A 26,109-nucleotide genomic window follows, 5' to 3' on the forward strand; every position below is an offset into this window, starting at 1 on the left:
AATGGCACTTTAAGCTGAATACTAGTGTCTTGAAGAATACCTAGTCTAATATTATGTGCTGTCATGATGGCAAAGAGAGAATAAATGATTTTTTTCAGATTTTTATGTGCATTGCTGTAGCAAAGTAATACATGATGACAGGTTTGGAACGGGTGAGTTGTGAGCAAACAATGACAGAATTTTTCAGTTTCGGGTGAACTATCCCTTTAAAACTCTAATGCTGTCTTACCGTCTCCGAATAAGTTGTATCCCTCACATCCCAGTGCGAGCTTGTCCACCTGCCCGCAGCACAGCCACTCGCCCTCCTGCCAGAACTGAGGATGATACTTGAGTGCGATCTGAGAATTATTCCTGATCTCTGGAGGAAAACAAACACACATAAACAAACAAGCAAAAACAAAACAAAACAGACAATAAGCAATTCAAAGGTCATCTACCAGGGTTCTTAAATGTTTTCCAATGTCAAACGTATGCACTTTTTAAGCAGTTTAAGCACATACTTCATCACATTGTATCAGATGTTACTTGTTATTTTACTCTATAGTATACTATAATATAGTATAGTATAGTCTAGTATCTACGTTAAGCTGTTCTGACTTGTATTGTGTAGTATTGTATTCTGTATTGTATAGTATTGTATTATATAGTATCGTATCGTATCTTATTGTATTGTACTTTATAGTATTGTATCAGATCATATCGTATCAAAGAGTATTGTATAGTATCGTATAGTGCTGTCGTTTAGTATTTTATTGAATTGTATCATATAGTATAGCAATCTAAAGTATAATATAGTATAGTATTGTATTGTATTATATTATATCATATCGTATAGTATTTTATAGTATTGTATTGTATAGTAACGTATCGCATAGAATTATATTGTATTGTATGGTATCGTATAGTATATTGTATTGTATTGTCTCATATTGTATAATTTCGCATAGTATTAAATTGTATCATATATTATTGTACTGTATTGTATAGTATTGTGTTGTATTATACTGTATCGTATTGTATAGTATTGTATTGTATAGTTTTGTATGTATTGTATCGTACTGTATTGTATCGTATCAATAGTATTGTATAGAACTGCACCATATTGTATGTTGTCGTATAGTATTACATTGTATTGTATCAAATAGTATTGTAATCTATAGTACAGTATAGTATTGTTTTATATTACATTGTATGGTATCTTATAGTATTGTATCGTATTGTATAGTATCGTGCTGTATAGTATCTTATAGTACTGTATGGTACTGTAGTATTATATTGTATTGTACAGTATCGTATTGTATCATAACTGTATCACTTTGTATAGTATTGTATTGTATTGTATATTATTGTTTCGGTATCGCATTGTATTTTATAGTATCTTATAGTATTGTATCATATAGTAACGTTTTATATAGTATTGTATTATATTTGATCATATCGTATCATATTGTATTTTATAGTATTGTATTGTATAGTAACGTATCATATAGAATTATATTGTATGGTATCGTATAGTATTTTGTATTGTATTGTCTCGTATTGTATCATTTTCGCATAGTATTATATTGTATCATATATTACTGTACTGTACTGTATAGTATTGTGTTGTATTATACTGTATCATATTGTATAGTATTGTATCGTATAGTTTTGTATGTATTGTATCGTACTGTATTGTATCGTATCAAATAGTATTGTATTGTATAGTATTGTATAGAATTGTACCATATTGTATGTTGTCGTATAGTATTACATTGTATTGAGTCAAATAGTATTGTATTCTATAGTACAGTATAGTATTGTTTTATATTATATTGTATCGTATCTTATAGTATTGTATCGTACTGTATCGTATTGTATAGTATCGCATTGTATTTTTTAGTATCTTATAGTATTGTATCATATAGTAATGTATTATATAGTATTGTATTATATTTGATCATATCGCATCATATTGTATTTTATAGTATTGTATTGTAACATATCATATAGAATTATATTGTATGGTATCGTATAGTATTTTGTATTGTATTATTATTATTGTACTGTATTGTATAGTATTGTGTTGTATTATACTGTATCGTATAGTTTTGTATGTTTTGTATCGTACTGTATTGTATCGTGTCAAATAGTATTGTATAATATTGTATAGAATTGTACCATATTGTATGTTGTCGTATAGTATTATATTGTATTGTATCAAATAGTATTGTATTCTATAGTTCAGTATAGTATTGTATTATATTGTATCGTATCTTATAGAATTGTATCGTACTGTATCGTATTGTATAGTATTGTATTGTGCTGTATAGTATCTTATAGTACTGAATCGTACTGTAGTATTATATTGTATTGTATTGTACTGTATCGTATTGTATCATACTGTATCACTTTGTATGGTATTGTATTGTATAGTATTGTTTTCGTTTTGCATTGTATTTTATAGTATCTTATAGTATTGTATCATATAGTAAAGTATTATATAGTATTGGATAGTATTGTATTATATAGTATTGTATTATATAGTATTGTACAGTATTATATTGTATTTTATCGTATCATATGGTATTGTATATTACATTGTATTGTATGGTATTGTATTTATCGCATCGTATAGTAACGTATCGCAGCGTATAGTATTGTATCATATGGTATTGTATCATACAGTATTGTACTGTACTGTATCATATTCTAAGAAACATTTTGATGGCTTTTTTGCTCAAAGCCCAACACTGAATTATTGTCATTTACTCTCGTAAATATTGATTACATGCATCTTAAATATATCATGTTTCACTTTAAATTAATTCGCAAAAATGCATCAAGGGTGACTCTGCCATAAGGCCAATAAAAAGCAGACCTTAATCAAGATGTCAAAGCAAAAATGTTGATTTTTTGTAATCCAAACTTGACTTTTTTTATAACCATTATTAATACTAGAGACAAAGGAAAAAACGAAAAAGTTTAACAATATGTGTTTATTAGTTAGCTATGAATTTATTTCCAGAAATCAGAGGCAACTGCAACTCAGTATATATTAGCTAGACCAATTGTTTATTTCAATTAGCTTGTGGTTCGACATTACAGATTTATAATCACTGTACTGCACTGTAAAAGATGATCAAGTGCTGCACATTGATGCAGATATGAAAGATTAAAGCCTCACTGACCTTCTTTGATGTTCTGCACCCAAACGCTTCGACTCTCATTACTGGGAGCAAAAATATACAACGTACTGGAATCATAAACTACCTGGAGAAAGGAGAAAGGTTCATTCTTTTGGGTTTATACATTCAGTTCCTGATGTTTTGCAGCACTGGGATCAGTTTTGGGTAAGTTATTTCTAAAAAGAAATTAATTAGTAATTAGAGCATTAAAATGTATTTAAATGATAATGATTATCATATTATAATGATTTCTGAAGGATCATGTGACACTGAAGACATCTGTACATCACAGGATTAAATAAATATTTAAACAACATTCAGTAATAAAACTAATAAACAGTTATTTTATATTGCAAAAACATTTCACAATTGTGGTTTGTGACAATGTATTTTCAATCAAATAAATAAAGCCTTTGTGAGTAGAATTTTACATATTTACATTTAACATATCCTATTTACACTCACTGGCCACTTTATTAGGTACATGTTACATGTACCCGGTTGGACCCATTTTGCCTTCAGAACTGCCATAATCATTCGTGGCGTAGATTCAACAAGGTACTGCAAATATTCCTCAGAGATTTTGCTCCATATTGACATGATAGCATCACACAGTTGCTGCAGATTTGTCAGCTGCACATCCATGATGCCAATCTCCCGTTCCACCACATCCCAAAGGTGCTCTATTGGATTGAGCTCTGGTGACTGTGGAGGCCATCTGAGTACAGTGAACTCATTGTCATGTTCAAGAAACCAGTCTGAGATGATTCACGTTTTATGACATGGAGCGTTATCCTGCTGGAAGTAGCCATCAGTAGATGGAGACACTGTGGTCATAAAGGGATGGACATGGTCAGCAACAATACTCAGGTAGGCTGTGGCGTTGACACGATGCTCAATTGGTACTAATGGACCCAAAGTGTGCCAGGAAAATATCCCCCACACCATTACACCACCACCACCAGCCTGAACTGCTGATACATGGCAGGATGGATCCATGCTTTCATGTTGTGAGCCGAGCATCCGAATGTGTCAGCAGAAATGGAGACTCATCAGACCAGGCAACGTTTCTCCAATCTTCTGTTGTCCAGTTTTGGTGAGCCTGTGTGAATTGTAGCCTCAGTTTCCTGTTCTTAGCTGACAGGAGCAACACCCGGTGTGGTCTTCTGCTGCTGTAGCCCATCCGCCTCAAGGTTGGACGTGTTGTGTGTTCAGAGATGCTCTTCTGCAGACCTCGGTTGTAACGAGTGCTTATTTGAGTTACTGTTGCCTTTCTATCAGCTGGAACCAGTCTGGCCATTCTCCTCTGACCTCTGGCATCAACAAGGCATTTGCGCCCACAGAACTGCCGCTCACTGGATATTCTCTCTTTGTCGGACCATTCTCTGTAAACCCTAGAGATGGTTGTGCGTGAAAATCCCAGTAGATCAGCAGTTTCTGAAATACTCAGACCAGCCCGTCTGGCACCAACAACCATGCCACGTTTAAAGTACCTTAAATACCCTTTCTTCAGATCGTCTTGACCATGTCTACATGCCTAAATGCATTGAGTTGCTGCCATGTGATTGGCTGATAAAAAATTTGCGTTAACAAGCAGTTGGACAGGTATACCTAATAAAGTGGTCGGTGAGTGTATAACATAATATAATAAAATATAATATAATATAATATACAACAATATACATTACACAATAACAATATTTTTATTTTTTATCTTTTGTTTTATAGGAGTTTTGTCCTGGAAACACACTCTGGGGACATTTAACACACACTTTTCTGAAATCTTAAATGCCTGTGTGAAATGTGTTTGCTGTATTTGTACCTGGAAGGGGTATTTGTTCTGGCAGGGGATGACAGTGGTTTTATTCTTCACGATCTCCACACACTTGATCTTCTGTAGATCCACAGAGCCTTTCTTGAACCTCTTCTGCAGATCACACACACACAAACAAAGAAACAAATAAAATAAACAGGCACAAAAACTCATTTTAAGGTCAATATTATTAGCCCCCTTAAGCAATATTAGTTTTGGATTGTCTCCAGAACAAACCACTGTTATACAATGACTTGCCTAATTACCCTAACTTTACCCTAATTAACCTAGTGAAGCCTTTAAATGTCACTTTAAGCTGTATAGAAGTGTCTTGAAGAATATCTAGTCTAATATTATTTACTGTCATCATGACAAAGAGAAAATAAATCAGTTATTAGAGATGAGTTATTAAAACTATTATGATTAGAAATGTGCTGAAGAAATCTGCTCTCCTAACACAGAAATTGGGGAAAAATATACAGGGGGGCTAATAATTCTGACTTCAGCATAGATGATTTGCACTGACCTCGGCTCTGAGCTCATAGTATGTGAGTTTGCTCTTGGTGAGAACGAACACTCGCTCCTTGTAGTTGAGTGGAGACGTTCGTTTCTTCTGCTGAGAACGTTTGATCAGCGTTTCCTCAAGGATGTGTGGCAAACTCATCTCTATGTAATGCCATGGACCTGAAGAAAAGATAGACACACATCTGACGCTCACGCTGCAAACAGATTTTCTTACTCAGAGTTTTGATCTTGTTTCTAGTTCAAATATCGGATATTTCTTAAATCAAGAAGCATTTTTAGACTAGCAAAAAAATATATTCTTGTTTTCAGATATAATAAGTCAAAATTAAGAGAGTTTTTCCTGAAAACAAGCTAAATAATGTTTCCATAATGTTTAGCGTTTCCATTAAACCTTGACATAATCATCATTTTTGGGTGAACTATCCCTTTAAACTGCTTAAAACCCACCTGGACCTCCAGAGCACACTGACAGTCACAGTATATAGACGTCCACACCCTTGTTCAGTGCAAAAACAGTGATCAACTCACCTCAACTCAACTTTATTTATATAGCACCAATAAAAAAAGAAAGATTGTTCACCAAGGCGCTGAACAATCGAACAAATCTGAAGATATTGACCAACCATAATATGATGCGTAGCACAGTTAAAGTCAGAATTATTCACCCCCCCCTGTATATATTTATCCCCAATCTCTGTTTAATGAAGAGAAGACATTTCTAATCATTATAGTTTTACTCATTTCTAATAACTGATTTCTTTTATCTTTGCCATGATGACAGCACATAATATTAGACTAGATATTCTTCAAGACACTAGTATTCAGCTTAAAGTGACATTTAAAGGTTTAATTAGGGTAAGATTAGGGTAATTAAGCAAGTCATTGTACAGGGTGGGCCATTTTTATGGATACACCTTAATAAAATGGGAATGGTTGGTGATATTAACGTCTAGTTTGTGGCACATTAGTATATGCGGGGGGGCTCATGAAAGAATCAAGTTACGTTAAAACCAAGCACACCATTGTTTTTCTTGTGAAATTCCCAATAAGTTTGATGTGTCACATGACCCTCTTCCTATTGAAAAAACAAAAGTAGGATCCAAGTTGGCGACTTCAAAATGGCCACCATGGTCACCACCCATCTTGAAAAGTTTGCCCCTTTACATATACTAATGTGCCACAAACAGGACGTTAATATCACCAACCATTCCCATTTTATTAAGGTGTATCCATATAATGGCCCACCCTGTTTAACAGTGGTTTGTTCTGAAGACAATCCAAAACTAATATTGCTTAAGGGGGCTAATAATATTGACCTTAAAATGGCTTTAAAACAATTAAAAATCTGTGTTTATTCTAGCTGAAATAAAACAAATAAGACTTTCAGCAGAAGAAAAAATATTATAGGAAATACTGTGTAAAATTCTGTTCAACATCATTTGGGAAGTATTTGAAAGAGAAAGAAATAATTCACAGGATGGCGAAGGATTTTGACTTCAACTGTACATCACACCACAGTAGAAAACACTGACATTGGCGCAATTAACTGCAAATAAAATCCAGAGATTGATTTATAAACATGGACTGCAGATTCACTATTGTTCAAATGACAACTAAAGTCTCAAAATTTAGAAATCATCTGAACTCCATTGAACAAAACCAGGACCACAGGTGAGTGGGCTTGACAAACCACCTGTAAACACACTCTTTCGTCTCTCTGACACTTTAACCAGCACTTTTGCACCAAACAGTTTTACGCTCACTCCATCTCTAAAAAAACAAACATTGTGCATTTATGAAGTGTGCCTCAGACAGGTGAGTGGGCTTGACAAACCACCTGTAAAAACATTACAAAGAAACGCTCCCTTTTACTCGAGTACTTCATTCTCTGAGCACTAATGCCGAGTTCAGACTGCATGATTTTAGCCCTGATTTTGACTTGCCAACAGGTTTTGAGAAATCGCAGACAAATGGCTGAAATCACAGGTAAATCTGTACTCGTTCATGTGAGTAACAATCACACAGTAGCTGTGTTTCCATCCAAAAATGCGAATAACCTTTATGCGCAAAACTGGATTATCGCATAAAAGACGTGCGAATAGAGCAGCGTTTCCATCCAACGAGTCAAAGCGAACAAAATCGTCACTTCCTGATTAACTGGCGCCTAACATCAACAGTAAAAACGTAATTTACTGCGGTAGGAGAAGCTGCGTCAATCTTTTCTTGATCTAATAAATTACTTACGCCTCAGAAGGCAATCCTGACACGTAGTGAATGCGCGGTGGCGTTTGAAGGTGTCAGGTGTTATCATTAATAATATAATAACACTAATACTTAAACGGTAAGGCGTTCTAGAATGACCAAAACAACAGTTCAGATGGTTTACAGTGTGCTAAGCCTGCTGCTTTGTCCATTTACACACATTTTGATCATCACATGATCTCTTATAACAAAATCACATGACCTTTTTTAATGCGAGTACTTAAATTTGTGCGATAAAAATGTTTCCATCGTAGTTTATGCGCATCTTTTCTTATCGAATATAAAAAGTTCATCCTACGCAGTTATGTGCATACGTTTTTTATGCGTTTTTTCAAAATTTATGCTCATAATTGCGTTTCCATCAACCGGTTTTTCAAGAGTTCCCACTTAGATATGCTTGGCGTATAAAGCAGGTTTGGCATGCTGTCCCGGGAGAGAACCCTGAGCTCGGAGATATTTGAGCCCAGGGCTCCCGCCCAGTCGATAAGCATATCAGGAGATCCGAGATCAGGTAGGTCTTGAGAGCTCCCCCTTTAGAAAAGGGAGGAAAAGGAGGAGATGGGGTGGAAGGGGGGATTCTTCCAAACGAAGATAAAACATTAGGGAGAAATTGATCCATTTATAGTAAACTAGGATCACTCTGATTGGATTATTACTGATTACTGATGAGTGGCCAGACGTGCTCAATCTTATCACGTGCTCCTCTCCAAATTGGTTTATGAAACTTCACTTATGCACATATGCAAAATGCGGATAGGAATAGGTGGATGGAAACATAGCTAGTGTGAGCTATCAAAGACGTGATCAGTGAGAATCGCTGATGAGTCGCCGCCACCCGTGAGATATTTGGTATGCTGAATATCTGGAGCTGTCTGCGATTCAAATCATGCCGTGTGAAATGTGTTCTGACTGAAAATAACATCGGCGATCACCCTACAGCTAGCGCTGTGCAATTAATCGAAAATCGGATTTCAATTTCGGCTTCTAACGATTATGAAAAAGCATTAATCGAGATAAACGATTATTGCATCATATACCGCCGCCTTACCAGTTGTACACATTTGTTGCTCTGCAAAGCTCAGTTCCACGTGAACATTACTAAAAGCGTGTACTGTAATGTAACGTTTGCAGCACGGGATGCGCATTATTCATTGATGAACATTCGAATCATTCATGTTTAAAAGCGCGAACGCCATCATAATGCGAGCGCTTTAATAGTCAAATACATGCACATTTGTGTCAGAGCGCGGTGTTTAGTAAATATTCATATTAACCCTCTTTTGTGTATTAAACAAGTTGAGAATCAAAAGACATGTGAAAGAGAAAGCATATCAGAGCCGCACTATTCTTAAAGCGACAGCGTAACATTCCTCCTGCCGCCTGTTTTTATTATGAATCAAACAACAAATGGAGAAAATCCCTCACTGCTCTTGACTGAAGGACTTTTGTAGCTGAAGTTTTTTTCTTTCAGTGAAGATGCTTAAAGCTCAGTTTGTTTCATATTTTTATTCTATTGTATTTATTTCCATTTCCTTACTTACAGGGAGGAAAATAACTGGATATATACAGCTGAAGGCAGAATTATTAGCCCTCCTGAATTATTAGCGACCCTTTCCCCCCAATTTCTGTTTAATGCAAAGATTTATTTTCAACCCATTTTTAATCATAACAAATTTAATAACTCATTTCTAATAACTGCTTTCTTTTATCTTTGCTATGATGGCAGTACATAATATTTTACTAGATATTTTTCAAGATACTTGTATTCAGCTTAAAGTGACATTCAAAGGTTTAATTAGGGTAAATAGGCAAGTCATTGTATAACAGTAGTTTCTTCTGCAGACAATCAAAAATATATATTGCTTAAAGGGGCAAATAATATTGACCTTAAAATAGGTCTCAAAATATTAAAAACTGCTTTTATTCTAGCCAAAATAAAACAAATAAGCCTTTCTCCAGAAGAAAAAATATTATAGGAAATACTGTAAAAAATTCCTCTGTTAAACATCATTTGGGAAATATATATATATATATATATATATATATATATATATATATATATATAGAATTTTTTAAAAATATAATTATATATATATAATAATTAAAATCATAATTTAAATCACAGGAGGGCGAATAATTTTGACTTCAACTGATAATCGTTTTGAATAATCGTGATTACAATTATGACCAAAATAATCGTGATTATGATTTTTCCCAAAATCGAGCAGCCCTATACAGCCAATGAGAGAGCACGCCAGCGGGAGGCTGTGGGAGAAGTTAAAATCTATTTAGACGCAAGAAATGGAGGGAAAACTAGTGTAAATTTGCCAGGAGCACCTTTGTCTGTTTGACGTGTCATCTGAGTAATTCCACAACCGGGTCCAAAAAGGAAAAAGTTGAGAAGATATTGCTAATTCCCTTCAAATGTCAGGGGAGCAAAATCAGTACATTTTCTACCCCATTAAAGGTCTCTTTATCATTAATTAGGCTAGATAATATAGGCTAATACGTGACCACGTGTTGTTTTCATGTCACTTCTCATGTGTTTGGATGTGAGGTGTAGTTTGCTGACTGAGACAAAGTTGTCTGCGATTCTTCCTTTTTTAAAGTCATGCAGTGTGAAACGCCCAGACACCAATCCATCTTGCAGTGTAAACACAGCAGCGACGGAACGCTGGCCCAGATAATCATGCAGTGTAAAAACATCTGAGCTGCCACTACTCTGAAAATCCTGCAGTCTGAACTCGGTATAAGAGCTGCTCTGTATACTCAGCACTGCTTATGTGCATTGCCTCTTCTTGTTGAATCGCTGAATGCCTTCCCAAATGTAAGCTGCTTTGGAGAAAAGCATCTGCTAAACCAGCGGTTCCCAAAAGGGGGGTTCCGGCCCACAAGGGGGCCTCAGCGAGCTCTGTGGGGGGTTGTGTCATATTTTTTAAAAGTTTTAGCAGTGGACAATTAGGAGAACGATCATGTTGCCTACGTTTATTTTATCCCCTGGCTGACCAAAAAAAATTGACAAATTTGTAATTCGTCCTCCACAAAAAAAGACAGAAGGTGCGTCCCAAATCGCATACTTGTGCACTATTCTACGCCATTTTGTAGTATAAATAGTGTAAGTAGTACGTTCACACTGAAATCTCTAAAAATAATAAGTGCACTTTAATTACCCGGATGATGCACTTATTCAACCGTTATAAACAAGTGTGTAATGATGGACACTTCACGCAGTCAACGACCGCTGCTTTGCTCAAGTAGCGGAAGGGGCGGAGCTATCGGGCGCACATGTTGGATATCTACCAAATCTACCAAACCACAGCCAATGAAATTTTGAGGGAGTCGTCATCAGAAAAAGCTGAACACGATTGGCTGCTTGTGTGCTGATGACATCACTGACTGCGCTTCAAGCTTTCAAGGGAGCATTTTTATCCGCAGGGTTCAAGTGAAGAGAAACACAGAGAGTTTTTATAACTCTGAAATAAAACATGTCTATAAAACCCTGACGTTTCCTAAATATCTGTATTACTGTATTACAAACAGTAAGGAACTGAGCCTTTCTACTATGCATGTCTGCTACTTTTCGCTGTGACTTTAAATATGTGTGCATTTTTTGCCTAGCAACTTCCTGCTAACATTAACATAACTCTCTGATAGCATAAACATAAGTTTACTACAGATATATCACTCAAAACAGCATATGCAGGGAAATAGCTCCTGTTAAAAAGTGAAAATGAAAGCGAGGCCCAGAGCTTTGAGTGTTCTAGTATCTTAACTACATATTTATAAGCTGTATTACCAAAAAGACCATATTTTTAGGGTCTTAAAATATGAGGACAGACATTCAGAGCTTAATTTTCAATCTCAATAGAAGCTTTGAATGTAAATATGACGTGGCAATATGACGTCTTACATGAGAACGGTTAGAAAGGCCAGTATAGTGTAACAGTTACAGAATGCTAGATCCCCTGTTAATATAGCCTACTCTCGTGTCCCTGTTAACACAGAATGAAGTGAGTGCATCGATGCCCATTCTGGCCAATCACAGACGTTTCTGTTGAGCTCCTGAGCACACAGCCATTCAGCTCATGCTGATATGCTCTCTCATTGGCTGCAGCTCGTCAGTAGTCACTGTACTCAGCTCTGGAATATTCAGCATGTTCACACATAAAGACTGCCGAGCGCCTAGCACCCGCAGATTTTTTCCCGATCACAGCCTGATCTGTCGGCAAGCTGGTTAACTTCCAAATCGGGCTCAAATCAGGCTTAAAATCCTGTAGTGTGAACTAGGCATTAGCAAATACATGATTCACCAATCAGACGATTACTAACTCATTATAAATAACCAGAGTTTCATACCTCAGTTATCTTCGTCTTGAAGAATTCCCCCTTCCACCCCTACTTCTCCTCCCTTTTCCTAGATAGGGTGACACAGTGGTTAGCACTGTTGCCTTACAGCAAGAATGTCACTAGTTCAAGTCTTTACTAGGTCGGTTGACACTTCTGTGTGTTCTCCCCATGCTCATTTGGGTTTTCGCCAGTTTCTCTCCACCATCCAAAGACATAAGTAAATTGTCTAAACCAAATTGGCACCAAGGGGCGACACGGTGGCTCAGTGGTTAGCACTATCGCCTCACAGCAAGAAGGGTGCTGGTTCGAGTCCCGGCTGGGTCAGTTGGCATTTCTGTGTGGAGTTTGCATGTTCTCTCCGTGTTGTCATGAGTTTCCTCCGGGTCTCCGAACACATGCGCTATAGGGGAATTGATGAACTAAACTGGTCGTAGTGTATGAGAGTGTCTGTATGTGAATGAGTGTGTATTGGGTGTTTCCCAGTACTGAGTTGCAGCTGAAAGGGCATCCGCTGTGTAAAACATATGCTGGAAAAGTTGGTGGTTCATTCCGCTGTGGCGTCCCCTGATGAATAAAGGGACTAAGCTGAAGGAAAATGAATGAATGAGCAGTTTATCTCTCCACACAGCAATCCCTAATTCGTCATTAGCCATAAATAAGCCAGGGGATTTCTCGAGATCTACCTGAGCTCAAACTCCCCTCTCACTCTGCAAATATTAGGGAGCCCTGGGCTCGAGGATCTTATGAGCTCAGGGCTCTCTTCTGGGACAGCATGCCAAACAAGTTTATTATCAATCATCAGCTAAGTGTGAACTCTTGAATCAAGCTTTGACATGGCACTTTAAGCTGAATACTAGCATCTTGAAAAATTACTACAAAAAATATATATTTATTTATTTATTTACCCACACACCCACCCTGAACGACAAAGCAATACGTCACACATATTTCTTCGTATATAAAAATACACTTATTATTTTTATGTGGCCACAAGAACAGAAAATCTCCTCTCTTACCTTCTTCAACTGATATCATGTAAAGATGATAAAGACTTTGACTTCCTCTGATAATAAACAAACCCTAAAAGCTGAACTTTGAGCAATCTTGATTTAAACCGGCGTGCTAAAGGTCTAAGAGTGTTTGAAATCTCTCTCTCCGTCTTTCTGTGTGCTTTAGAAATACATATTTTGAGTTTTAGTGCCCCATGTATAGTAAATAAAGGTGTTTGTGAACCATAACATAGTAAAGTGTATAGTACTATACACTCAGCGGCCACTTTATTAGATACACTTTACTAGTACCAGGTTGGACCCCGTAATGCCTTCAGAACTGCCTTAATCCTTCGTGGTGTAGATTCAACAAGGTACCGGAAATATTCCTCAGAGATTTTTCTCCATATTGACATGATAGCATCACGCAGTTGCTGCAGATTTGTCAGCTGCACATCCATGATGCCAATCTCCCATTCCACCACATCCCAAAGGTGCTCTATTGGATTGAGCTCTAGTGACTGTGGAGGCCATTTGAGTACAGTGAACTCATTGTCATGTTCAAGAAACCAGTCTGAGATGATTCACGCTTTATGACATGGTGCGTTATCCTGCTGGAAGTAGCCATCAGAAGATGGAGACACTGTGGTCATAAAGGGATGGACATGGTCAGCAACAATACTCAGGTAGGCTGTGGCGTTGACACGATGCTCAATTGGTACTAATGGACCCAAAGTGTGCCAAGAGAATATCCCCCACACCATTACACCACCACCACCAGCCTGAACCGCTGATACAAGGCAGGATGGATCCATGCTTTCATGTTGTTGTTGACGCCAACCATGCGAATGTGGCAGCAGAAATGGAGACTCATCAGACCAGGCAACGTTTCTCCAATCTTCTGTTGTCCAGTTTTGGTGAAAATCCCAGTAGATTAGCAGTTTCTGAAATACTCAGATCAGCCCATCTGGCACCAACAACCATGCCACATTTAAAGTCCCTTAAATCCCCTTTCTTCCCCATTATGATGCTCCATTTGAACTGCAGCAGATCGTCTTGACCATGTCTACATGTCTAAATGCATTGAGTTGCTGCCATGGGATTGGCTGATTAGAAATTTGCGTTAACGAGCAGTTGGACAGGTGTACCTAATAAAGTGGCCAGTGAGTGTAGTATTTACAACTCTGTTGATGAACTCCACATCATACTGCAGTATTAGCTAGGCAATAGCTAACAGACAAACTGTAATAAATATTCTAGGCCTACTTAAGTTTTAACTATAGTAAACTGTGGTGTATTGTAGTATAGAGCTGTAAAAATATAGCATTGTGTCATTTATATTAATATCATAGTTGTGTTACAGATTACCTCAAGTACTAAACTATAGTAAAACTCTATATATTTAGTAAAATGTGGGTTTTTGAGCCTAAATAATGAACTATACAAACACAATATGTGTAAACATGATTAGTAAAAATCCTAAAATATTTTTTCTACTGAAGTAAGTCTTATTTCTATTAGTTTGGCTGGAATAAATGCAGTTTTACATTTTTTAAGATCAATATTATTAGCCCACAAACCACTGTTGTCCAATGATTTGCTTAAATAACCATACTTGCTATTTTAGCACCACATGAATGAATACTATACTAAATATTAGTGTTTTTGAACCATAAAGTGAATTGTTTTATAGTATTTAGAACTCATTGTTCATGAATTCTACATCATACTGTGGTACTAGGCAATAGCCAACACAAACTGTAATAAATACTACAGTATACTTTAGTTTTTACTACAGTAAACTGTGGTGTATTGTAGTATATAGCTGTAAAAAAAAAAAAAAAGTACAGTATTGTGTAATTTATATGACTATCGTTGTCGCCATTGCAACTACACAACAACAACGGATTACTTCAAGTAGCTACTTTACTATAGTATGAGTCAAAAACAAGATATATTTATTAAAATGTGGGTTTTTGAGCCTAAATAATGAGCTATACAAACACTATACGTGAAAACATGGTTAATAAATGTCCTACAATATATTTTCTGATGAAATCAGTCTTATTCCTATTAGTTTGACTGGAATAAAAGCTATTTTTACATTATGATTTGCTTAATTAGCCATACTTGTTAATTTAGCGCCACATTAAAGTATACAATAGTAAATAGTGTTTTTGAAAAAGTGTTGTATTACAGTATTAACAACTTTGTTCATGAATTCTATATCATACTGTAGTATTAGCTAGGTCCAACAGTCAAACTGTAATAAATACTATAGTATACTTAAGTTTTACTACTATTTTAGTATATAGGTGTAAAAAAAATGTACAGTATTGTGTAATTTATATGACTATCGTTGTCGCCATTGCAACTACACAACAACAACGGATTACTTCAAGTAGCTACTTTACTATGAGTCAAAAACAAGATATATTTAGTAAAATTTGGGTTTTTGAGCCTAAATAATGAGCTATACAAACACTATACGTGAAAACATGGTTAATAAATGTCCTACAATGTATTTTCTGATGAAATCAGTCTTATTCCTATTAGTTTGACTGGAATAAAAGCTATTTTTACATTACACTTTTGTCCAATGATTTGCTTAATTAACCACACTTGCTAATTTAGCGCCACATGAAAGAATACTATAGTAAATATTAGTGTTTTTGAAACAAAGTGTTGTAATACAGTACTAACAACTTTGTTCATGAATTCTACTTCATACGTATTAGCTAGGTCCAACAGTCAAACTGTAATAAAAACTTAAGTATACTATAGTATTTACTACTATTTTACTAGTATTTTAGTATATAGGTGTAAAAAAAACTTACAGTATAGTGTAATTTATATGACTATCGTTATTGTTACCATAGCAACTACACAACTACAACAGATTACTTCAAGTAGCTACTTTACTATAGTATATGATTCAAAAACATGATATATTTAGAAAAATGTGGGTTTTTGAGCTTAAATAATGAGCTATACAAACACAACACTTCAAACAAGGCTATTAAAAGCTAAATGAAAGTAAAAATAAATAAAATGGTGGTTTCGAAACACCCTATAGAGAGGAACTCACTGAGAGAAAAATCTGGAAAATAGCGGAAAAACAAAGTTCCTAATTTCAAGATTCACTCATTTTATCTCCACAAAACGTTTCAAAAACTTACTCCATAAATAAAACAGTGCAATATACTGTATATTAACATTTACCATAAATCACAGATAGCGATTTAAATGACAACTAAAAGACAAGCCTTCAGATTGAACATGAACACCACATCGTTTCATTCAGTGCTTCAGTTTGTTTGTGTTTCGGTTAATTGTTGAACAGAAACTCGAATGACCGCAGATCAGTTCAGTTCACACACTAATGAACTTTCATTTCCATCTTCTCCTAAAACTCCAGGAAAGATCAATTAATTCAGTTAATCGATCAATTGACTGATCACCTCGATCTCTGTATAGTAAATAAGCGAGGGGAAAAAACTAATTAACATTTCTTACCTCCGTGTTCAGTTTTTCCGTGTGTGTGTGTGAGTGACTGCGGTCAGGAAACGTGAATCTAGGAAGTCTAGACTCGCGCGTCTAATGTTTTTATTGTTTATATTAACGCATTAAAGATATTTGAATATTACTCATGACGTTTTGTCATTATTTTTATTTTATTTTAATGTTTAACCTTGCTGTATATCAGTCAGGTGATATTCGAGTGCATTTGACACTTGCAGATTGTTTTGTTAGATTGGCAGTGTGTGTGTGTCTTTTTCCTCTGCTGTTTGCTATACGTGTGTTAAGTGTGTAAATCCACATTGACGCTCTCTTTAAAATGGGTTTGTACAGTTATTTCTGCTTCCTACATGAAGTTGTTCTTCTTTCGGCTTTTATTCGGTCGTTTCCGCCCCCTGCTGGGAAGGAGCAAGTTATGTCCATGTTTTCTTATTCAAAGTCCGGTTGAAATCAACATTTACAATGTTTGTTTTGTCAAGCTCACATTGCTAAGATGAAAAATTAATCCGTGCAAGTTAATTCACTGAAAAAAATAGTTTGTTTTGGTAATCTTCAACGAAACTATGAGCATTTGCTTCCGCGTTTGGAGTGGCTGTCCTTCTGTTGACTTCAACCTCAGGGGTTTCCATAACAACAGTATATTAACATCCTAATAAGTCTTTGGAGTTACGCATTAAGAGTAACGTGAGTTAACTTAATATTACTTTTCTAACTAACGAGTAAAGAAACTCATTACTTTTAAAAAAATAAGCAATAATATTGGAGTTAAGGGCGTCACGGTGGCGCAGTGGGTGACGCACCATCGCTTCACATCAAGAAGGTCGCTGGTTTGAGCTTCGGCTGGGTCAGTAGGCATTTCTGTATGGAGTTCGCATGCTCTCCCCGTGTTGGTGTGGGTTTCCTCCAGGTGCTCCGGTCTCCCACACAATCCAAACACATGCGCTATAGGGTAGAATTGGGTAGGCTAAATTGGCCGTAGTGTACGAGTGTGTATGGATGTTTACTAGTGATGAGTTGCAACTTGAAGGGCATCCACAGCGTAAAAAACAATGGATAAGTTGGCGGTTCATTCTGCTGTGGCGACCCCAGATTAATAAAGGGACTAAAAAAAACGAATGAATGAATATTGGAGTTACATTTCAGTTTCATTAATTCGCTTTTAAAAATTCAACTACTGAATTAAAATAAAAAGCACGCAGTCAATGACCAGGGATGGCCAAAAATACATTGAAATGTATTTTAAAATAATATACCAAATACCTTAATTTTAGGTGGCGAAATAAATTACAAATTACAGCAGCCACAACATCAAAATAAAACACTGTATTTTGTATTTTAAAAGTACTTTTACAAAAAAGCCTGACATTTCTTTGCAAATCTTCCATCAATTAGACCCATTTAATCAATCCCTTCACAGTTAAACTGACTTAGTGAAGTAAAGCGTTTGATAGCAAATGTGGCCAGTATTATTGCCATCATCTCCGTACATTGATTATTCAACATCTTAATATTTTAATAGTAAGATAATATTATTTTAAATAAATGGTTAATTCGAATTTTTTTGTTCACAGAAATCTTCAATACTCAATGTAAAAACTTCATTAGGAGTTTTTGATTAGTAAATATTTGTTTCATATGTTAAGGCTTACATCTTTCCTCTTCATTAATTATACAGTGGACCTTCAGATAAACTACTGGCATTTGAAACAGCCAATGAAGTATTATAGGAATCGCCACAATACTTACTATTACGTTGTTTGTTTTAACGCCAAACATTTCTTCTTTACTGGGTGTCATGGTGGCGCATCACGATCACTTCACAGCAAGAAGGTCGCTGGTTTGAGCCCTGGCTAAGTCAGTTGACATTTCTGGAGTTTGCGTGCATGTTCTCCCCGTGTTGGCATGGCTTTCCTCCAGGTGCTCCGGTTTCCTCCACAAGTCCAAAAAACAAGTGGGTAGGGTCCATAGTGTATGTGTATGGATGTTTTCCAGTGATGGGTTCCAGCTGGAAGGGTATCCGCTGCGTAAAACATATGCTGGATAAGTTGGCGGTTCATTCCACTGTGGCGAAACCCAGTTTAATAAAGGGACTAAGCCGAAAAGAAAATGAATGAATGAATTTCTTCTTTAAATGGAAGAGTCAATAACATATAAATCATTTATAGGATGATTAAAAAATACCAGACACTTCAGTATTCTGATATAAAATATTGAGCCATGTTAATCAGCCCTCTCAAACACAAATTACAAAATACTATTTTGTACTTGAAATATGTATTTGAAATGCATGCATTATAAATACTGCCCATCTCTGTCAATGACTACGTTACATGGACATCAGTAATCGAATTATTTCCCTTAATCTGAATAAGACGATATGATGAAGGCGTTTACACGAGTTTCTTTTTGAATGTTCCTTTCATGATCCTGTTTTACATGCTACAAAATAATTCGATTAACGTCATTGCGTCACCGCGCTATCCACATTTCCTCTGCAGTTTCATGTAATTTTAAGGGTTTCATTTTTTAATTTGTTGACTTTAACTGCAGTTCGGCACTTTCACTTTCATTCAGGAACATTTCATGCATGCCCCCCATAACAAACGAGATATTGGATGCGAGGAACTGCTGGAAGAGTGCAGTTTTAATGGAATTTGATAGCGCACAACGTATGTGGGAAAAACCTGCACTTTGCGATGCCAGTGTCTATTGTCCTACATTGACTTGATTGGAGCAGAGAATAGTGTCAAACAGGGCTGTTGCTAGATCAGATACTGTTGCAGCCGGAAGTTAAGAAAATTATTTATATTATTATTATTTTTTTAATTGAATTTTTCAAAATTAGTTGTATGTACACAGTACTTATTTATATAATTTTTTTAATTTCCCATTACTTGTATTTTAGTAATGTCTACCCCCACCCCAACCCTAAACCCAACCATCACAGTGAAGTAAAAACCAAGGACTATGCATGTTTTCTATTAAATTACCCAATAAATTATATTATTTAACATCTACCCCAAGCCTAAACCCAACAGTCACAGAACTGTAAAAATATTGTTATGTAGTGTCATAAAAAAAAATGCTGCAACATTAATGTGCATATCGCACTTCCGGCCAGCTCTGTATCCTATCTAGACTTTACCTGTCAAACAGCAGTGTATGTATAGACTATGCAGAGACAATCATACATGACTGTAATAGTTTTTTTTAAAGACTTATTTTTGGCCTTTTTTAGATAGGACAGTATTGAGACAGGAAGCAAAGTAAGAGAGAGAGGTAGGGTAGGGAAATGTCCTTGAGCCAGGATTTGAACTCGGGACGCCCTGACGTGCTACTGCACCATATATCGGTGCTATTGCGCCGACATGACGGTAACAGTTTGATTGAAAAAGTTTGTTTGTATTACACTTCACTAATGTCACTAAAATCAGCATACTCAACATGTCTTAATTTGATTTCTGTTTAGTTTATGACCATAATCAGATTAATCAAATCATGGTCGACTCATAATCAGACTATTGTCTTAAAATTGGATTACTGGTGTCCATGTAAACGTACTCAATGAGGGAATATTTTCATTATTTTGAACGCATCAAAGAAATGGAAAAATAGGTCTCATAAGCCAGTGATTTTACTAAAGACAAATAGTACAAAAATAGCAAACACATTGCTTTAAACTTTCAATAATCTGTATATAGACAATTGAGGGATGTAAACAAAAACAATGGTCTCAACACATTTCCTATTTTACATTTTTAATTTACTAGAGCTTCCGAGAATCTAAAAAAAAGAGCCACATATTGATTAATAATGTTATGAGAGCTGTTCTAACATTAAGTTAGGATTGAATTGCCTCTTGTTACAGTTATGAAGTAGTTTGATAAGCAGGAAATGTTCATGGGCCAACGGCATGAGCACATTGAAACGGTCTATACAGCATGTAGAGCTCTGGAGTAAGAAAGTTCTCAAGTTACATTAGCCTAAAATATTATTTTTGAGGTGTTTTGTTTATGGTAAATATACAGCGTGTTAATTGCAGAGCTCCTATATTTAAAAAAAAAAAAAAAAAAAAAGTTCTGAAAGAGATCAAGCCTCAGCCAGGTCAGAAAAAGTAACTCAAACGTAACGCATTACTTTAAAAAGTAACTAAGTAATGCAACTAGTTACTTTTTAAAGGAGTAACTCAATATTAATGCATTACTTTCAAAAGTAACTTTCCTCAACAGTTAATATACTCTCATATCGTTAGTTTGTGCTTTAAGGAAAGATGAAAGTCTCGCCCCAACTCAATATTCAGTTTTAATTGGACGTCCATCAACATAATGAAAAGTCTCAGCAACTTTTGATTCACGCAGACTTGAAAAAAATAAAATAGATGTAGAAAAACCCTAGTTTTCTGCACAGAATGAAAAAGTATTTGTGACTTATTAAATGTATTTAACGTGATACTATTATGATCTGGCTGGAAACAAACAAAAAAAAACTTCCTTTAATTTTAATTTTACTGCAACTTCCTGTCAAGTGCAGCTAAATTAATTCCGAATGTACAATTAAAACAGCCTACAATAGGTCACTTCATATGCATTTCAGATCACCAGTGAAGCACTGGTGTATATATATATATATATATAAAAAAATCACCTTTTTAAAATAAACAAAAAGTTAAAAAAAACTTAAGTTAAAAAGTGGTGAACTAAACCTTAAATGGATTTGCTCGTTCAATATTATTATATAAAACTTTGGAATATCATTATGTACAGTGTTCAGGATATACGAGTACACCCCTCACAAAACTACCAAGTTCATATTTTTAATAGGAAGCTTTACAATATTATATTTGTGCATTTACATTATATTAGTCAGTACTGAAGCCAAATCTGGAGCATATCTAACAAAATAACTTGCGATAACAACCCAAAAACTATTACAGACAAATGTATATATGTTATGAAAAAATATTAAATAAAAAAATTAAAAAAAAAATTATAAAAAAAAAAAAAAAGTTTGTTGAAACTTTGTAGGTTGTATTTTTTTTGCAATATTTTGCTTGAATTTAACTGTATTATCTTTAAATTTCTAAATATGTTTGGTGACTAAAATATTATTTTAATAATATATCTGTTTTGCTTAAATGCACCAAAATGTATTGCCTATATTCACTGTGAAATGGAGAAAAATATTAATTTTCAAAATGGGGTGATCTCTATGCCGAGCACTGTAAAACATTTGCAGATAAAGCAGTTTTCAGACCTGTGAAGAGATGACGCCAACCATAGACTTCAAGAGGTCTCCATAATCCTGGACCAGGCCGTATCCTGAGCAGATGCTGTGGTGGTCATGGAAGAGTGGAGAGCGTGAGACTGATTCCTGAAAGACCACAGTGACTGACAGGTCTCCATGTTGATCCCGTGGGCCAGCCTGTACACCCGCCGGTGACCTACTCACACCTGCAGCTTCTCCATGATGGACGTCCAGCGTTCTCCAGCGCCTAGACTACAGCTCTGGACAGAACATTTTGCCAGAAGAGAAATGTTCGTGCCCAATTGAGCCTGGTTTCTCTCTCGGTTTTTTCCCCTTCACTTTGGTCAATTGGTGAAGTTTGGTCCTCCACTGACCACTGGCTTGCTTGGTTTGGGACTTGTGGAGGTGCACATGGATGGATTTGCTCTTCAGTGTTTAGACTATCAGCAGTGAAAATTAAACCACACTGAACTGAACTTCAACTCTGAAAACTGGACTGACACAGTTTCAGTTTACTAGAACGTCTGCGTTTAGCTGCTGCGACACAATCTACATTGTAAAAGCGCTAGAGAAATTAGCTGAATTGAACTGAATTTTGCGCATAAATCTAATTTGCATATTAATACGAAAAGATAGCTAGCGCAATTGAACCGACGCTCCAAATAAACGATCAATTTCAACGCCGTTGTTGCAGATTTCAGTAGTTTATTGAAAGTCAAAAACACATTCAAAACAAAAACCTGCTGAAGCCGACTGAAGTCCAGTCTGAAGCAAACACATGTAGAAAGGCTTCAGAACACCGTGCGTAAAGATCGTCCCAAAAAACAAAACAAAAAAAAGCCATGCAAAGAAAAACAGAGAATCATGGACTCCGTCAGACTGAACCAGACCTGAAACACTGCAGATCCACACAGACAGACAGACAGACAGACAGAAAGGGCGAGAATCGAGTTAAGGCACCACCACTGTTTTATTTACTAGGAAAATAAATAAAGTGTACACGGAGCACTGATTAACGAAGCGATGATGTTCGTCCGTTATAAAATGTGAGAGATCCGTTCCTTGAGGAAACCCCTTCGTGACATTCCACTTGTGTTTTATAGGACAAAAAAAAAAAAAAAAAAAAAGCTCACGGCGAGATCATGACGGGAATAATACAAAGCCGAGTTTCTGTTGAGTCTTTGATGGCCGGTCACAGTCCGAAAGCCAGAGAGAGAGAGACATGGAGAGAAAACGACAACATAAAGACTGAATAGAGAAAGGTGTTCTGCAATTAGCGTGTGCGCGGGCCGGTGAAGCGGCTCTCTCCGATCTGGCCTCGTCCTGCTCCCATCCCTCCTCTGGAGGCCGGTGGCCCGCGGGAGTCTCGCTCACGCCCCATCCCGTTACCCATAATGCCTCTGGGCCCGCGGCGGGCGTCTGGCGGTCCTCTGGTCTCACGCTCACGGGCCGCTCTGGTCTTCTTCTCCTCCACATTCAGACGCACTTCACCTCGAAACATGATGGGCTGTGGGACACAGGAGAACAGAGACTTCCTGCTCACACTATGATTGTGACTTGATAAGTACAGATGAAATCAAAACTAACTATATTGAGAATGTTAGCTCACATTGCTGATTTTGTGCTGAACAATTCATCTGTGCATCTCTTAGACTACACATATAGGTAATGTAATCTGACTACTTTTGAATTACATTTAGATTACTTTTGTGCCAATCCTTATTTCATCTCTTAGATGACACATTTTGGTAATGTATTCTGACTCCTGGACTACATTTAGATTACACTGTGCCAACTCTTTTTTTGATCTCTTAGATTACACATTTTGGTAATGTAATCTGACTACTTTTGGATTACATTTACATTACTTTTGTGCTAACCCTTATTTCATCTCTTGGATTACATTACTAAAATGTGTAATCTGATCTGACTACTTTTGGATTACATTAGGATTACTCGTGCCAGCCCTTATTTGACCTCTTAGATTACATAATGTGGTAATGTAATCAGACTACTTTTGGATTACACTGTGCTAACCATTATTTAATCTTTTGCATCACACATTCTGGTAATGTAATCTGACTCCTCCTGGATTACATTTAGATTACACTGTGCTAACCCTTATTTGATCTCTTACATTACACACTTTGGTAATGTAATCTGATTACTTTTGGATTACATTTACATTACTTTTGTGCTAACCCTTATTTCATCTCTTAGATTACATTACCAAAATGTGTAATCTGATCTGACTACTTTTGGATTACATTTAGATTACTCGTGCCAGCCCTTATTTGACCTCTTAGATTGCACAATGTGGTAATGTAATCAGACTACTTTTGGATTACACTGCGCTAACCATTATTTCATCTTTTGTATCACACATTTTGGTAATGTAATCTGACTCTTCCTGGATTACATTTAGATTACACTGTGCTAACCCTTGTTTGATCTCTTATATTATACACTTTGGTAATGCAATCTGACTACTTTTGAATTACATTTAGATTACTTTTGTGCTAACCCTTATTTGACCTCTTAGACTATACATTTTGGTTATGTATTCTGACTCCTGGATTCCATTTAGGTTACACTGTGCCAACCCTTTTTTGATCTCTTAGATTACACATTTTGGTAATGTAATCTGACTACTTTTGGATTACATTTAGATTACTTTTGTGCAAACTCTTATTTGATCTCTTAGATTGCACATTTCGGTAATCTAATCTGCCTTCTACTGAATTACATTTAGATTACACTCTGCCAACCCTTATTTGATCCCTTAGATTACACATTTTGCTAATTTAATCGGACTACTTTTTGGATTACATTTAGATTACTTTTGTGCTAACCCTTATTTGATCTTTTAGATCAGATTACACATTTTGCTAATGTAATTTGACTACTTCTGGATTATATTTAGATTACACTGTGCTTACCCTTATATTACCCATTCTGGTAATGTAATCTGACTACTTCTGCATTACATTCAGATTACATTGTGCTAACTCTTATTTGATCGGCTAGATTACACATTTTGGTAATGTAATTTGACTACTACTGGATTACCTTTAGATTACATTGTGCTCACCCTTTTTTGATCTTTTAGATCAGATTACACATTTTGGTAATGTAATCTGACTACTGCTGGATTACATTTAGATTACATTGTGCTAACCCTTATTTGATCGGTTAGATTACACATTTTGGTAATGTAATTGACTCCTGGATTACATTTAGGTTACTTTTTTTGCCTATGCTTGTTTGAGCTCTTAAATTACAAATTTTAGTAATGTAATCCAAGTACTTTTGGATTACATTTAGATTACTTTTGTGCCAACCCTTATTTGATGTCACTTTTACATATGACAAAGACAAAATATTGTCATTTTTTATCATTAATATGAGGCTCAACGTCTTTTTAAAGTGCAATAATGGACAATTAATAAATTTTTTTCCCAGTATTAATATATCTGGACATCCAGAAAAGCACAGACACAAACCTTTGCTCCCAGAATCCTCTGCACGGGATCAGAATCATCGAACACCACAAATCCAAAGTTGGGCAGTTTGCCTCCCACGCCTTTGGTGTTGATTCTCATCTCCACCACATTTCCAAACGCTGAATGAAACAAAGCATCATAGTAAAACACACACAATCAGAATAAGATATCGACAGGGTGAGTAGGGCTGCACAATATTGAAAACAACTGACATTGCGAGATTTAGTTTTTCTGTAACATACACTACCTGACAAAATTCTTGTTGCCTATCCAAGCCTTAGAAAGAACAAATAATAACTTGACTTATACTTGATCATGTCTGGTTACTGGGCTGGCAAATCCAGGAGCGCTAACCTGCTGAAGAATCTGCCCTCTCCTGTGGTTTGTAATGTAATGGGTAGCGCAAATGTCTTGATACCTCAGGCTGTTAATGTTGCCATCCACTCTGCAGATCTCTCGCACGCCCCCATACTGAATGCAACCCCAAACCACAATTTTTCCTTCACCAAACTTGACTGATTTCAATGAGAATCTTGGCTCCATGCGGGTTCCAGTAGGTCTCCTGCAGTATTTGTGATCAATGGGATGCAGTTCAACAGATGATTCACATGGGGGGGCAACCTTCTGCCGCTTTTCCAAATGATCAACTAAAAGTCAAGTTATGTTGCTCTTACAACTGGGATCCACAATAGGTCAGGTAGTGCGTGTTATAATATGAATTAATATAATTTCCCAATATA

The 26,109-nt window shown here is 36.0% G+C and overlaps 2 protein-coding genes across 2 annotated transcripts in view; both read right to left on the reverse strand.

Moving 5' to 3' along the window:
* Positions 1–16,692, reverse strand: part of tec (tec protein tyrosine kinase) — a 41,536-nt gene extending 24,844 nt beyond the window's left edge. The window contains exons 1-5 of the mRNA XM_056449680.1: positions 16,620–16,692; positions 5,507–5,664; positions 4,990–5,094; positions 3,171–3,252; positions 230–358 (exon numbers count right to left, since the gene is read on the reverse strand). Coding sequence (XP_056305655.1) covers positions 230–358; positions 3,171–3,252; positions 4,990–5,094; positions 5,507–5,644 — 454 coding nt within the window. The 5' untranslated portion in view covers positions 5,645–5,664; positions 16,620–16,692. The remainder of the gene's footprint in view (positions 1–229; positions 359–3,170; positions 3,253–4,989; positions 5,095–5,506; positions 5,665–16,619) is intronic.
* A 6,281-nt stretch (positions 16,693–22,973) lies between these two features.
* The window catches only part of g3bp2b (G3BP stress granule assembly factor 2b), a 26,289-nt gene continuing 23,153 nt past the window's right edge, over positions 22,974–26,109 (reverse strand). Inside the window, exons 12-13 of the mRNA XM_056449630.1 lie at positions 25,370–25,488; positions 22,974–23,373 (exon numbers count right to left, since the gene is read on the reverse strand). Coding sequence (XP_056305605.1) covers positions 23,140–23,373; positions 25,370–25,488 — 353 coding nt within the window. The 3' untranslated portion in view covers positions 22,974–23,139. The remainder of the gene's footprint in view (positions 23,374–25,369; positions 25,489–26,109) is intronic.

The sequence above is a fragment of the Danio aesculapii genome, chromosome 23 (genome assembly GCF_903798145.1).
Source record: "Danio aesculapii chromosome 23, fDanAes4.1, whole genome shotgun sequence".
In the NCBI taxonomy this organism is placed as follows: Eukaryota; Metazoa; Chordata; class Actinopteri; order Cypriniformes; family Danionidae; genus Danio; species Danio aesculapii.